The 14,165-nt window shown below is 38.2% G+C and overlaps 1 protein-coding gene across 1 annotated transcript in view; it reads right to left on the bottom strand.

The window, feature by feature from the left end:
• Nucleotides 1–14,165, bottom strand: part of ADGB (androglobin) — a 120,217-nt gene that overhangs the window by 5,665 nt on the left and 100,387 nt on the right. The window contains 5 exon segments of the mRNA XM_075413741.1: nt 385–493; nt 2,930–3,085; nt 4,766–4,953; nt 11,257–11,368; nt 12,553–12,752. Coding sequence (XP_075269856.1) covers nt 385–493; nt 2,930–3,085; nt 4,766–4,953; nt 11,257–11,368; nt 12,553–12,752 — 765 coding nt within the window.

Genomic DNA, 14,165 nt, shown 5'->3' with positions numbered 1-14,165 from the left:
CTATTTCAGTTGCTAAACAATTTTTTAATATTTCTACACTAATGACCTCTGGTACCCAACTTGGAATTGAGGGAGTAGGTATTTGCCACTGAAGTTCCAAAAATTTCAGGTTAATTTAGGGTTAGAATCCTAGTACAGAAGGACTGCCTAAAGTTTGCTTAAGGGTAACTTGGCAGCCTCCAAGAGCTGTGAGGCTGTAGCTGTGTCTGAAAATAGAGCAATGCAACAATTAAAACAAAGAGGGGATGGAGAAAACAGAGACTAAGCAGGCCATTGTGCATTTGGACACCTTTATCAGGGCTGTTCTATCCACTTACTACCACCATTTAATGCAGAAGGATTTTCTAAGGAGCTGAACATGATGACAGAAAGTTATACCCTTACCTCTTTCTTCTGAACTAGGTGTTAAACTGTCGGTCTCAGTGCCAGCTATGGGCTCCTCTGAACCTCTCACAGCATACTTATTAATAAACCGCATGCGTTCCTGAAAAGCCTAGAGATCAAAGTTTTAATCCAGATAAGAAAACTGCTACTGCATACTTTAAATCTCAAAGAATTTTCAAAAGGAGGAATCTATAAGTGGTCAATAAGACAGTAAGTCTTCAAACCCAGTGCATGTGAGATATGATGCTACTTCATATTACTGGTGGGTATATGTCACTGGTTTGATCTATGGAAACATCACCTCTAACAACAGGAATACCATTAGTGAGTCACTGAGTAGAAAAAAAGATAAGTGTAAAAGGACCATATTTAAAGTCAGTCATATTCAAGCCTTATCTCCAACAGATTTTTTCCGAAAAAATAACCCGTCAACACTAAACACCCAATTGTTCCAGTAATATTCTGGAACCTTTATTTGTTTCACTTTAATGTGTTGTGTAGAGGAGAAATAAATTAGCATTAGTACTTAAAGTTCACCTTTAATTTCTATCAATATCAAGTGTGTTTTGAGTATATGAATAAGAACCCCTAAGTAAACCTTTGTGAGATGGTAGTTCAGTAAAATGAAAAGTAGGCAGTACATTTTGAATGGTTTCACTCCAGTCAGTGCGTACTGGCTATATTTAGTACACATCCCCAACGAGAAAACGATGCTGTCAATAACAAAGCTAACACCAGAGTGCAGTGTGCAACTCTGCCTGGGGCTGGAATCAGCAAAGACGCTAGGGTTCCCATTGAGTCAGTCCTGGGACATTGAGTACTCACACTGAAGATCATCATGCAGTGAAACACTGGGAAAGCACTGACCTCTGGGCAGTTCAAAATAATCTTTGGTTTTAAAAACAAAAAACAAAACAAAAAAACGCAGACCCTGAAATGCAAGGTTCCCTCATAGCTGAATGTGTGGTCCGAATACATTCAGCTATTGCCCCTTCTTAGGGAAATACCACCTCCTCCTAGGAGCTCCTACAGCCTAGTGGTTTAGCCTTCCTCTTAAGAAACGGGAGCGATGGGTGCAAACTCTTTCAGACTCAGTTACCTATGATGCCAAAAAGAGGCATCAGCACTTCTGCCTGTCTTTTCGGAAGGTGACTTTGGCTCACTGGCCTTTCTCTTAAAGGTTCGGATTGCTGGAATGGACAGAGAAGCCAAAAGGCAGCCTGGAGTCAGGGACCTAATGCCCAGAGTCAGAGGGCATGTGACCACTGGAACAGGCAGGTGTTGGGGCAGGGTGATCAGGAAGAAAGGAGAAGGGAAACTACTTATGCTGAATAGCAGATCCCCAATTTAGACCACCTTTTTTTCAGTGTATTTCGTGCAGTTGCTGCAATTTTCTTACTGATAGCTGTTTTAGAAAAATGTCACAGACCTAAGGGGATTTTAAAATGGGAGCCTTTAGCTGTAATTCAGTTGATTTTCTGATCAAAAAAGGCAACAGTGATAGAACCAGCATTCTGAAGAGACTTTACACATCAAAGGGGATTCATTTCCAGCTAATCTTTAGGGGGCTGTACTTGCATTTTCAGTCCCAGCACAGCCAATCAAGGCTGCAGGGTAATGCATCTCTCCTTACATCAAAATTTAATAAAGTGCTGTCAGAAAAAATTTTGAGCTTTGGATAACTGAAGAGAACTGAGAAAATCTGAAAAGTGTAACTGGGAAGATCCATGTCTGAGGTTCATTTCTGAAAGGTAATATAAAAAAGGCAAAATGCTTCTGAGTTGGGGTTTCTGGCTGAGTATCCCTCAATAGTGAACGATGGTGGTGGTGATAGGGGATGATTGTCAGGTAAGTTTAAAGACTGCATGTTGGTTTTTTATTTTCCTTTTTTTTGGTAATCATGCTTCCAATTCTGAATCAGGAGTGTAACTTTTTGCTTTGCTAGGAAGAACTTGTATTGTTTTTCCATCTTAAGCATATGCCATGTCAAAAGAACCCAGCTGCAGCTGACGTCTGAATTAGTATTGCTTCTCCTAAACAGTGAATTCATACAGAGCAGCATGTACCGGCTCATGGGTAACCTGCAACTCAGAATGAATTTGGGAATCCTGGCTGCAGGGTACAATCTGAGTGATGATACAGCCAGGTGCCAGTTCTTCAAGAGAAATCTTTTTGGCACGTTTATAACTGTATTTCTCACTAGAATCTGTTCATGTTAAACATCAAACTTGCCACAAGTAGCAGCTTTGGAAGTGTGTAGATGTAGCAGGCTTTCTAAGAAGAAAACTTTCTCTGTCTTGTAAAGTAGAATCTGAAGTCTCAGTGACCCACAGAAGCCTAAAGTAGATGAGCTGGATTCCTGCCCAGAAGTCATGCACATAATCACTTGATTATCTCAGCTGTGTAAAATTTCCTGTCTCCCACAGAGCGGTGAAGAGGACAGCCATATGACGTCAGGTCTGTGTTGTGGCAATGGCTCTACCACCACAGCAGCTCCTGGAACTTGTGAAGAAACATTACTGCAAAGACTGCACTCTGGTATTACCTTGATAGCTCTTCCTGGCTCTGCAGACTCCCATGCTTGTTTCATGGCTTTGATCTCATCTGCTCTCTGGGTGTCTTTCTTCATCTCCAGAATGTCTGCCTCTCTCTGTTCACTAACTAGACGCAGAGTCCAGTACGGTTTGTTTGAAGCAGCTTGCTGAAAGTGAAGTATCATAAACATAATGTATTCATTGCTACACATCTACTACCACTGTTTAGGATGAAATTATGTTTCTGTATCCTGGTAGTTTTCCCAACTGATATACATCATACACTGATAGACATTGACATGCATTACTACACAAACAGTGGCTGCCAAAGGAAAGGACAATTACTTTGCAGTGTCTAAAAGCTCTTTAAGGTATTTTGTTAACATGCTTCCCCCCACTTCCATAAAGCATGCTCCACACTCCCAGATCTTCTGAACAGTCTCTCTGAACAAGAGTATTGTGTAGTGATTTTCATGCAATTGTCTTATCTCCCCGCAAGCTTTTTTCCTTTCCTTCCCTCCTTTTCCTTCTGCAAGCTTTTTCAGTAGAAGTCTTATTATATTTAATTAGGCTCTTTGTGTAGAAATACATCTTGCTCTGTCTTATGAGGCATCAGATTCTTTCCCATCATTTCCCAAACACTCTAAACCACCTTAACGCACGGCTTCTCCAGAACCGTAGGGTACAAGTAGTGCCTGAAATATAGGAGACTATTCTGCTGTCTGACCAATCAACGAGATCTTGTGCTGCATGTATTTCTGGAAGTCGTAACATCTGCAGAAGCTTTATGCCCAAGATTTAGAAGCAGAGATAGGAGTTCAGCTTTTGTTTGAGAGTAAAGGTGGGAATCTTATTTATCTGCAAGCAGTCCTGTCTCGAAACTTGCATCTGTTTTAGTGGCAGACTGAAGAACTCCCAAGAATCACCATCCCAGCACTCCTAGCATACCCCATCACTGGAGCTGGAGGCAGAAACCTGACACATCCTGAAGCTGCACTGCATTTCTGAGGCCAACAGTCTCAACTGGCCACTCTGACTCCTCTGAAAGAAAGGATAAGGCACAATTCCAGAACTCTGTATCATCAGTTGTGGATATGAATCATAGGGAAGCTTGCTGTGCAGCAGGTGTAGTCAACAAAACTATTCAGTAGAGATTTCCTCATGAAAAACTCTGCGGAGATGCCGTCTCCTTGAACTACGTGCCATGAGGCAGAAAAATTCCCAGGAAAAGCAATATCATTAAACAAGGAGCTGTCAGTTTCTACTTTGCCTTCCATTAATCTGTTTGCAATCCATAAAGTCTATTATTCCTTGGAAGGCATACAGGCTGGTAGCAGCATTTCAGTCAACCAGAGAACACTCAGATTATCCCACCACAGATGAGAAGAATTTGCAAGTAGGCAAGTAGGTATCAATTTTTCCGCCACTGTATGTCCGCAAGCTAACGACAATAGTGACATATGAGACAGGAACTGACTATAGGGGAAAGACCTATTTCGTCTACCTGTGAACCTGTGAAAACCACTACAATGAGGAACTAATAGGACATAAATATGGCAAATTAATGGAATTTAATAAACCTTCACCAGAGACAGAAACTAGATGAACAAAAGGAACAATCAGTAGTTGTTTTATACATAAACAAATGAGCACATTACATCTCTAAATGCAGGATGCATGTCTTTTACATGTGTAGTTCAGTCTCTCTCAGATGTAAAGCTAAAAAGGTGGCAAAGCAGGGCATAGAGAAATGCAAGGGATAGACTGATCTGCAGACCTAAAAATATCTTTACACTCAGTACAATGATGACACATTCAACAAATCCAGTTTCTGGCTTTCTTCTCACCTGAGTTTCAGGTCGAGATGCAAGAGACACAAATGATCCTCTTTCTTTATTTGACTTCTCTTTTTCCGTCTTCTCAGATACTTTATCTTTTGTTTTTCTGGTTGGTTTAGGAACACTTGCAGACTTTTGTCCTTCAGAATAACTGGGCATTAGGGGAAAGCGGTGCTCCTTGTGCTTTTCCCCATGTACTATTCAGATGTAGTTATGATGCATGATGAATTAGAGGATACCATTGTCATCCATAAATATATTTGCCCATGTAATATCCAGGGTGGAATAACAGCACAAAACAGCCATACAGAAAGACAAAGAAAAGTCAGTTGATAGCTGACACTTTGAAGTACTACACTAACATTTATTGTTGGACCAAGAAAGAACGTGGGGACAAAGCAACTTTTAAAAACAAACTTAAAAGGTGGACATATTGTGACAGCCTTATCTGTCCTAAATAGCACTTTACCCAGGGCTTAACTGGGAGTTTACCACGGTCCCTGCATGAGTCACTGCATTGTTGCCTTGTATATGGGTCAGTCCAAAGACTGCAGTGTACAGAATCACAGTGTGACTCATACAGTCTCACACAATCTCTGTCAAGGTTATGCACCAGGCGCTCAAAGTAGGTAAAGTCACTGATCTCCCTGTCTCATACCCTTGTAAGCCCGAAAGCGTGAAGAGCAGAAGGCAAGATATGCCCCACCTAAAATGCAAGGGAATTAAGGCAAAGAAACATATTTGAAAATTGATGCATATTTAAAAAATTTAAAATTATAATTCTCAGAACTATCTGGGAACTTGTTGGATTAATTATTTTATCAGTATACGTGTATGCTCTATGTATGCTATATGTTTGAATTAAAGATACCGAGAATTGACATTTGTAACACATATTCTGCACAGTGCTAACTGGTGGAAGCTGTGAAAAAGACTTTTTGCATATCATATTCTTGTTAAAATAAATAAATAAATAAATAGATAATAGCAAAAGGAACATGTCGGTTGAAACAACCTGGAATGGACCTAAAACACTATGAGAAAGATTAAACATCTGAGTCTGAAATCTCTATTTCCCTCCACCTTCATACCGCTTGAAACATTAAAACAAATGCTGAAAACCTATGTTTAGTCACTACAATATAACAGGGGATTCCTCTTAGAAAAAAGAGGAAATGAGTGTTTTACAATCTGACAATAATAACAAGGTACCTTTCACTTAATGCTATGCTTTCCTAATCTCTGTCCACTGAGGACAGATCACTGTGCTGCATGATTTGATCCAAAGTCCACTGACGATATTCCACTGGCTTTAATGAGCTTTGGATCAGATCTGCAATGTCATGGCTGAGATTATATGGGTATATAAAATTTTAAATATTAAATATATAGAAAAGTATTTATAATACACATATAATTACACGTACAAATATTTATTATAAGACATATCTCTGTATTACATCATACATTATACCTGTGTTTACATATAAATTGTATTATTCTTATCTCCTCATGCTGCTTAAATAATGTACAGTGGCACCAAAGTGCTAAGCTTAAATGGATTCAGTGCTACCAAAGCACACTTTAAAGAATGAAAGTAAAAAATAAAGCGGTCTCCACAAATATTAAAGATACTAAAACAACTCCAGAGGAAATGCAAATATAAAATAAATAGTGATGACACTATTTGAAGTTATAATATCATTACATAAATGTTTTTCCATTTAATTTCACATGATCATAACATATTAACACCATAAATCAGGCTGGTGTATATGCATTATTCAGTGAATTATTAATTTTTAAAGATAAATTATTGTTTATACAAACACTCAAGAGACATTCAGTGTCATTAGCTAAACGATATCAGACAAAGACGTTCTATGTCTTGGGATACCCCAAGCTTTGTGTGGCTTCTATAAATATTTTACAATTCTGAATTTTAACATTTTGATGGTCCGGACTTCTTGCATACACTGAGAAGTTAGTAAACAACAAACAAGCCTATGAAATAACAGGGCTAAAATGAGGTATCCTGCTTTAATTCCAGATAGGAAGGCTTTGGGCAGGATTCAGCTGAGCTCTCTTAGCTAACAGTACACCTCACTGTCCAGGTTCCCCCAGCCCTCCTCCCTCCCTCAACAGAACAGGCAGCCTCCCAGGTTTTGGGATCATCCTCCAGATCTTTCTGGAGGGGGCCCTGGCTGCAGTTTGGCATTATAGCATGCCACCCACTCTGACTCTAAGGGAGATGTGAGTAGTTCCTCACAGCTTTTCCAAGGTCAAAGCCAGGCAAACACTTTGTATGGGATGCAGTAAGAAGAAAGGCAGGAAGATGATATAGAAAGTGAAAGGTCATTCCAGCTCACAGCTTATGCATCGATCATCACAAACTCTCAGTGGCAGTCATTGTATATGTATGGCACCAAAAAAAGCTTGGGCATCACACCAACTGACAGTGATGACAAACACAGCAACTCTTAAAATTAGCTTCTCTACCAGTTTTCAATCTCTATTTACTCAGAGATTCGTATAGTCTAATGCCAGAAGGGATCACAGTGATCATCCAGTCTGATGTCCTGTCTATGACAAGCTAAATAATTACGCCAAATGGTTCCTATCTGAAACTCATAAATTCAGATCGAGATACAACAATTCTTTTTTTTAGGCGAGACAGCTACTCCCATTTTATGAAATTCAAATTACAGAGAATGTATCTTATTCATAGGTAAAATACAGAGGAGTCTTTTGAAGTTTTCTTTGAGAAGACATCATGCTCCTACTATCTGATACAGGCTCTGAACATTTAGTGGGATTACCCAGTAGTTGGTAGAAATGACTGTTACTTGTCCCATGAGAGACTTTCAGATTTGGTTAGGAAATGACCGAGAAGTTCAGATGTTGCTTTTGCTGTCTCTGACTGCACCCTCAGAAGCTTTAAAAGCTCTGGAGAAAAAAAGGAATATTCCAAAGGATATTGCCTCTGCCACCTTTTCAAATCCACCTCTGCTACCTGGGTTGGGCGTCCTGTCTTCCCTGGCTCTCCCAGTGAGATAGACAGCCTTCTCTCACCAACAGCTAATATTCTTGTGTCAAATTAAGGCAATATATAAAATACATGCTGCAGTCAGCATTCAGCGCACGCTGATCATTCAGCTCTGGGTTGTGGCAGTTGCACAATGAAACTTCTGATCTTACTACAAGAAAAGTAAAACCAAAGAACCCAAGCAGGCAATAGCTGAAAATCACATACACAAAACAAATCTTAAAACAATTTTGTTCGCACAGTCAAGCAACTCAAAATGGTATCAGCAATTGCAAGACTGCTTGCTAATTTTTTTCCGTTTTACACAAGAATTATGATCCAGACCTTACTGGTTTTTTTGCTATTTTTCCATTCCAGTCTTGCCCCATAAACAGTTCCCAATGGAAGGAAACAAAGAAGAAAAAAAAAAGAAATAAAGAATGAAAACTGTATCAATAATAAACTATCTGGCACTTTCTCATGCCTGTGTTCTTGGGTTTTCCTGCTTAATGCTTTTTTAATGTTTTGTTTGTGCAATGTGCTCTTTAATAATATATTTAATGAGATTTCATATATAATAAACATGACTAAATATTAGTCATGAAATAACTTTTGCTAACACAGTTCTTATTACAAGTACTGTGAAACAGTAATGTTAAGGATTTTGAGGAAAGAAAAGAATAACAAACAACAACAAATACAAAATTGTCATAGCATCTGTAGGCCAAAGAACTTACTTTCCTCAAAAATGTACTTAATATTTATAATATCGGTGAATATTGATAGCATAATAGTATGGGCCTTCATTTAAAGGGAAACTAGTTTAAAAGACTTTAGTAAATGCTAATACAAAGCTGAAATATGCTTTTGCCATGATCAATTAGCTTTAATACAAAACTAACTCCAGATGGCACTGTTGTCTTACATGAACAAGTGATACCTGAAATGGTGAAAAATTGTTGCAGGAATTTTCACCTGGCCCACTGCAGCTTCCTTAAAAATCACATGGTGAGAGGATGCCTTTTTGCTTGCACACCAACATTGCTTTTATATGAATTGTGTGTTTGACAACTGGTGCTGGCAGCTTTAAGTGGTAAAGCTCAGCTTTCAAATTGCTTTAAGACTAGTTCACAAATAGAAAAAGATTCAAAGATTAAATGTTATTTTTTTCCAAAATACTTACCTATAGTAAGCACTCCAGGTAAATATTTCTGTTAATAGGGGTACACAAAATAAATGCTAAGTAGTAAATACAGTAAGTGTTGGTGTTTAAACTTTATGACGTATGTTGTTTTTAAACTCTGTTGGTGGCCTGCGCAATCTGTTGGTATCCTTGTATAACCAGAAACATCCACTTCATGTGAACTGTGAAATGGATTTGGGTCACTTTGAGAGGCGGCAATTATGAGAGAACACCGAAATCACAACATTTAAAAAGAAACCTAAGAGAAAAGTGCTCCTTATCACTGACTGTGGCTTGAGTATGGTTGACTGCAAATGAGCCAAAGCATCAGTTAACACGGAGAAGGCAGGCTATGAACTGGAATACTGCTACCTTGAACTAAACATGAGAATCCTTGTGACATTGACAAGCTCCAGTAAAAACAGCTGAGAACTAGTGAAGAAACTTCAAGATTAAGTGACCTCCTTTGACCTGCAGCTTTACAGACAGTGGTGACAGCTGTATGAAAGGATACACATCAGTAGCATGACTGGTGTGTCAAGTGCAAGCTGTTACTATGTAGCCAACTCAGACAAAGTGACAGGATGTCTACTGTAAGCAGCACCACTAAAAAAGCTGTGAGCAGGCCTGTAAGGCTACATGAGGTGGTTCCTCAAAAATTATTAAAATTGACTAAGGACTATAGCAAATCAATAAGATACATCTTTGTCAAATCTTGTAATGCTAGCTGAATAAAGACTGCAAAAATCTCAAATGTTCCAGCTACCTTAAAAACAAGAAATGAAATCATATATGTCAGCAATTGCTGCTGCTGAATCTAACTTCAGTCCAGTGTAACAGAAATGAAAAAAAAATACAACCAGACTTTTAAAAAGAAATATGTAACCAGAGTAAGAAGTGAGAAATAGCACTAATAAAGAAAGACCAAATCTTCCTATGAAAATTTAAGGGTTTTAGCAAGTGTATATATATAAGCAAGGATAATGCAGATAATTCCTCCTTATCTCATATCTTAAAAATTGAGTTATAGAACTTTAATGTTAATGATACAGGAAATTTACTGAATGGTGGACAGTAATCTTCTAGGTTCTGCAGAAATCTAATGGTGAGAGCACAGGGGAGTCAGCTGCGTGTGTGCATGTGTGCGTGTGTGTGATGGCCTGCACCAGCAGCTGGAGTCGGGCTGCAGCCTCAGCAGCTCATGTGGGATCCAGGGGCAAGCTACTGGGCAGATTAGGCGTCTAAGTCCAGCTGCTGGAAGGATCTACCTTACATATATATACATATATATTTTTTTTTTTCCGCGCTCTAGTGGACTTCCATTCTGTCCAGCCAGAGAGGGAAGCAGGTTGAGGCCATTGGCACTGTGTTTGTGTGAGTGCTCTGAGCGTCTGTCTGTGGTCTGTGTGACTGGCAATGTATATATGTATATGTGTAGTCTGTATCTATGTTCTGTGTGAGTGTGCCTGCTGGGACTACACCTTCAGCCTTGCTAATGTGGAGTGGCAGCAGTCTTGCCTCTCTCGGACTGTTGGATTCAGCATGATAAATTTTCCTGTAACATAATTAAAACCTAAATCATTCTGTGTCAGCCCCAGCAGTAAAAGGAGAAGCAAATATGAGACATTTATCTAATTTCTAGGATACTCAGTAGTATTCTAACTGCTTTTAATATGTGTTAGGGTTTTTTTTCTGACCCTTGACACAAAATGCTAAGAGAATCTGTGGAAAAAACAAAAGCTTCTGTAATTTCTCTATCCCCTTCCTGGCTTGGATACACAGCCTGTCCTTGGGACCTTTCGTGGTCTTGCATTCTGTCCAAATTCTTCTCCTAGCAGTATAGAAGTAATACATATCCCAAAACAGGCCTTTTTTTCCTTCTTGTCCGTGCATTTTCTTAAATTATCAGCAGGTATGTTTCTCTAGTTTCAGTAGAAACTTCTGTGTTTGGATGTTCTGTGCCTTTATATTAGATTTCATCGGTCTCTAACTGTAGCAGTCGTACTTCTGCAGCAGTTCCAGATACCTACCTGAAGCTGAGACCTGAGAAGCTCAAGTGAGTTTTACAGAGTATTCTCTGATTTGTTTATAATCTGTGAAGGTATAGGATCATGCAGTCAAAATTCATTTCTATGACCCAAAGAACAAAGAGCTTTGTTGCTTAATTATTTCACTCAAGCAGTAAATAAAGGGAAAAAAATGTCCTATGGTCTTGGCTTGTAGCAATGCAACATTTTTTTTTAAATCAGTAACATGATGTATTTGACTAAATACATACTTAGATCCACCTACCTTTGATTTCATTTTTCTCCATTTTTTTCAGTTCCTGAACAAATAGAAACTGACTCTCAGTGAGTGGCCAACTATCATACAACACCAATGCCTGAATGATATACTTGTGAGACTGTGAAAGAAAATGCAGTATGTTAACATGCTGAAGACATAACAATTATGGGAAACATTCAAAGGTCTTGTAGGTTAGTAAACTGCCAGCTATTCAACTCAACAAAAAAAACACATAATTAATCTACAAGCTTGCACATTACAGTATTCACAAGAAGCTTAAGAAAATAGTGTTAACTCCACACATTTTTTTTTTAATTCCTGTGAAATGAAACAATTACTCATATGTTTATCAAGTGAAACTAAACTGGGCTTTAAAATAAGGAGCTATATTCTGTTAAGAATTCCATGTAACTTTCCTCTGTATGGCATGCACTAAAACAAAGACTTTTGTCTTTGATTTTAAGACCTACTGCATGGCTTTGTGCCCTAATACTAGAACTCAATAATGTATTAATTGAGGTAGAAGGTGACAGGGCCCATGGGTTATTTTAAACATTGTCTACACTGAACAGAAATGATTCTCTTTAAAAACTGTTTTACAAATTCTAAAGACAGTTCTGAATCAAAGGAACAAGCCTGGAATTTATTTCTCAATAGTTTTTTTTTTCCTTGGAATATTTTGTTGCAAGTGAACTCAATTATCAGGAAAAATCACAGTAGAGAAACACCTGGAGACAGAGAAACAAGAACTGGTTTAGAAAATAAATGTTATTTTTCTAAGACAGACAAATAATACTAGGTGAAGTCAATAAAAACACATGTTTTTGACATCACACTCTGAGAAAATTGGCTCAAGTAGCAGCTATTGTGTGCGTGTTACTAAAGCTTTTAGCTGACTGGCCATAGGTGTTTCTCGATTACAACTATTAAAGATGGCCTTCTTTTACATCATATTTCAAAGAAAATTATCATTGAAAGATCAGAAGTTTAACTTCATTACTGGTAGTTTTTGGCCCTTAGCTGAAAGTTATACTATACTTGAATTGGATTTGGCAAATGAAGAACATTTAAAGATTTAATATATCACCTTTATCTGAAAACAAAAACGACTCCTTGTTATTTGGTTATTCATGTATGCACATCATCCTTTCTCCATAGCCTCACTCAGAAGCTACCAACAATCTTAATTTTGGATTCCTTGTTCTTGCCTCATGATATCAGAGCTTCATATGTACCAAAAGAATTATCAATACCCCTTCATTATTTTTTTTCCCTAAACCCCAATGATCTGTAATATCTTACTTGTTGTGGACTTCTATCATTATTTTGAAAGTTTTCCAAGAGGAGAGATTTATCATCTAATACAGGTGGACCTTCCTGTACAAGTCCTGGCTTGAAAGAAGTTTTGATGTCTTTTGAAGATGAAATATGACCTTTTTTTTTGGATCCTCCAGTTTCTGATTCCTTTTTTGTACTACTTCGAATAATTTGGGTATTGCTTGCTGCAAGATGATAAAAATTGTCAGTGTTAATTTCCAGAAATTCTATGAATCATTGGTATGAGGTAAACAGATGCCCCCAGAAACTATGAGAAAGAATTACCATAGTCAATTTTCTCATGCTGTATTACGCTCACAAAGTTCCAATTAAAATTATATTTATTCCAAATACTATCCTGATTTCATTCTGCATGCAAATCACAAATGACTTCAAAGTAAATAATGAGAAATTCAAAAGACTGTATATATAACTGCTATTACTGTTTATAAAGTGCATAATTTTTTCCCCCCAAAGCCCACACTTCTCTCCTGCACTAGCCACCACAGCACCATGCTGTAAACTACATAATACAGATAGCCTTGTACTCTGTATGATGGGATCTCTTTGTAGCTAACCTAAAGCAATAAATTGTGTGTACCTGTGGAAGTAGGGGAGAGGTGCATTGGCCACAGATCTGGCAACTCCTACCCTTACAGCAGTCGCTTAGGTCAACCTTACACAAAGCTGACTGAAGCTCAAAAAAAGCGAATCTTGAAAGGAGCTATAAAACTATTTGTGGTCTATCATTTACACAGTTATATCATTGTTTCCCAAGGAAGGAATTTATGGGGAAAAACTGTGGAACCACAAATTTGCTAAAGAAGGGCTCTAACAGAAATATTAATCGAGAAAACATTAACTTGTGTTCATTTCTAATGCCACTGAAATCTATGATATTATCTTGCCTGAATGTCTACAGAGAAAGGAAAGAGAATTCTAAAATGGAAAATCTCATAGAAAACTGAATAAGGGCAAAAATAACACCTCTGGGGAAGCAGCTTCACTTGTGTTACCACAAGAATAGCTGGATCATCAACTGGGACAGAGACATCTTTTTGAGGACGGAAGGCTTTACTCTTCCCAAGATTTATTGCAGAAGCAAAGGATGATACCTTATCATTGCAACACTTCAAAAGAAAAACATACAGCTTCCTGTATGTTGACAAAACATCCAGGGAAGTTCACAGGAGTTGACATGAATATGAGACCAGATGCAGCAAAATTTACTGGTGGTGTGTCAGTGTATAAATGCCAAATAAAAGGTTAAGTGTGCCACTAGAAACTCAAAAGGAGTAGGAAATACTGTTTCTTACTGAAGTCAAATGCCATGGATCACTTGCTATCATATCTTTCCTCTGCATAAGGCAGTGCTTCCTTTGTCCTAAGAAAATCAGTAGAAGTCAGGAAATGAAAACAAGACCTTGCAGAGATGCTTTCTTCAAGATGTCTCAAACTCCTAATCACAAGCTATGAGTTGCTGCTCTGCATGACATTCAGAATCTTTAGCACCTGAACTGTCCCTGTTGCTGCCCCCATGGTAAGGAGGCCTGTGAGAGAAACTTGAAGGAAGACAACGCTTGTTTTTTTCTAAGAAA

The sequence above is a fragment of the Opisthocomus hoazin genome, chromosome 2 (genome assembly GCF_030867145.1).
Source record: "Opisthocomus hoazin isolate bOpiHoa1 chromosome 2, bOpiHoa1.hap1, whole genome shotgun sequence".
In the NCBI taxonomy this organism is placed as follows: Eukaryota; Metazoa; Chordata; class Aves; order Opisthocomiformes; family Opisthocomidae; genus Opisthocomus; species Opisthocomus hoazin.
The sequence above is the reverse complement of the archived record's forward strand: the minus strand, read 5'-3'. Positions and strand labels throughout refer to the sequence as shown.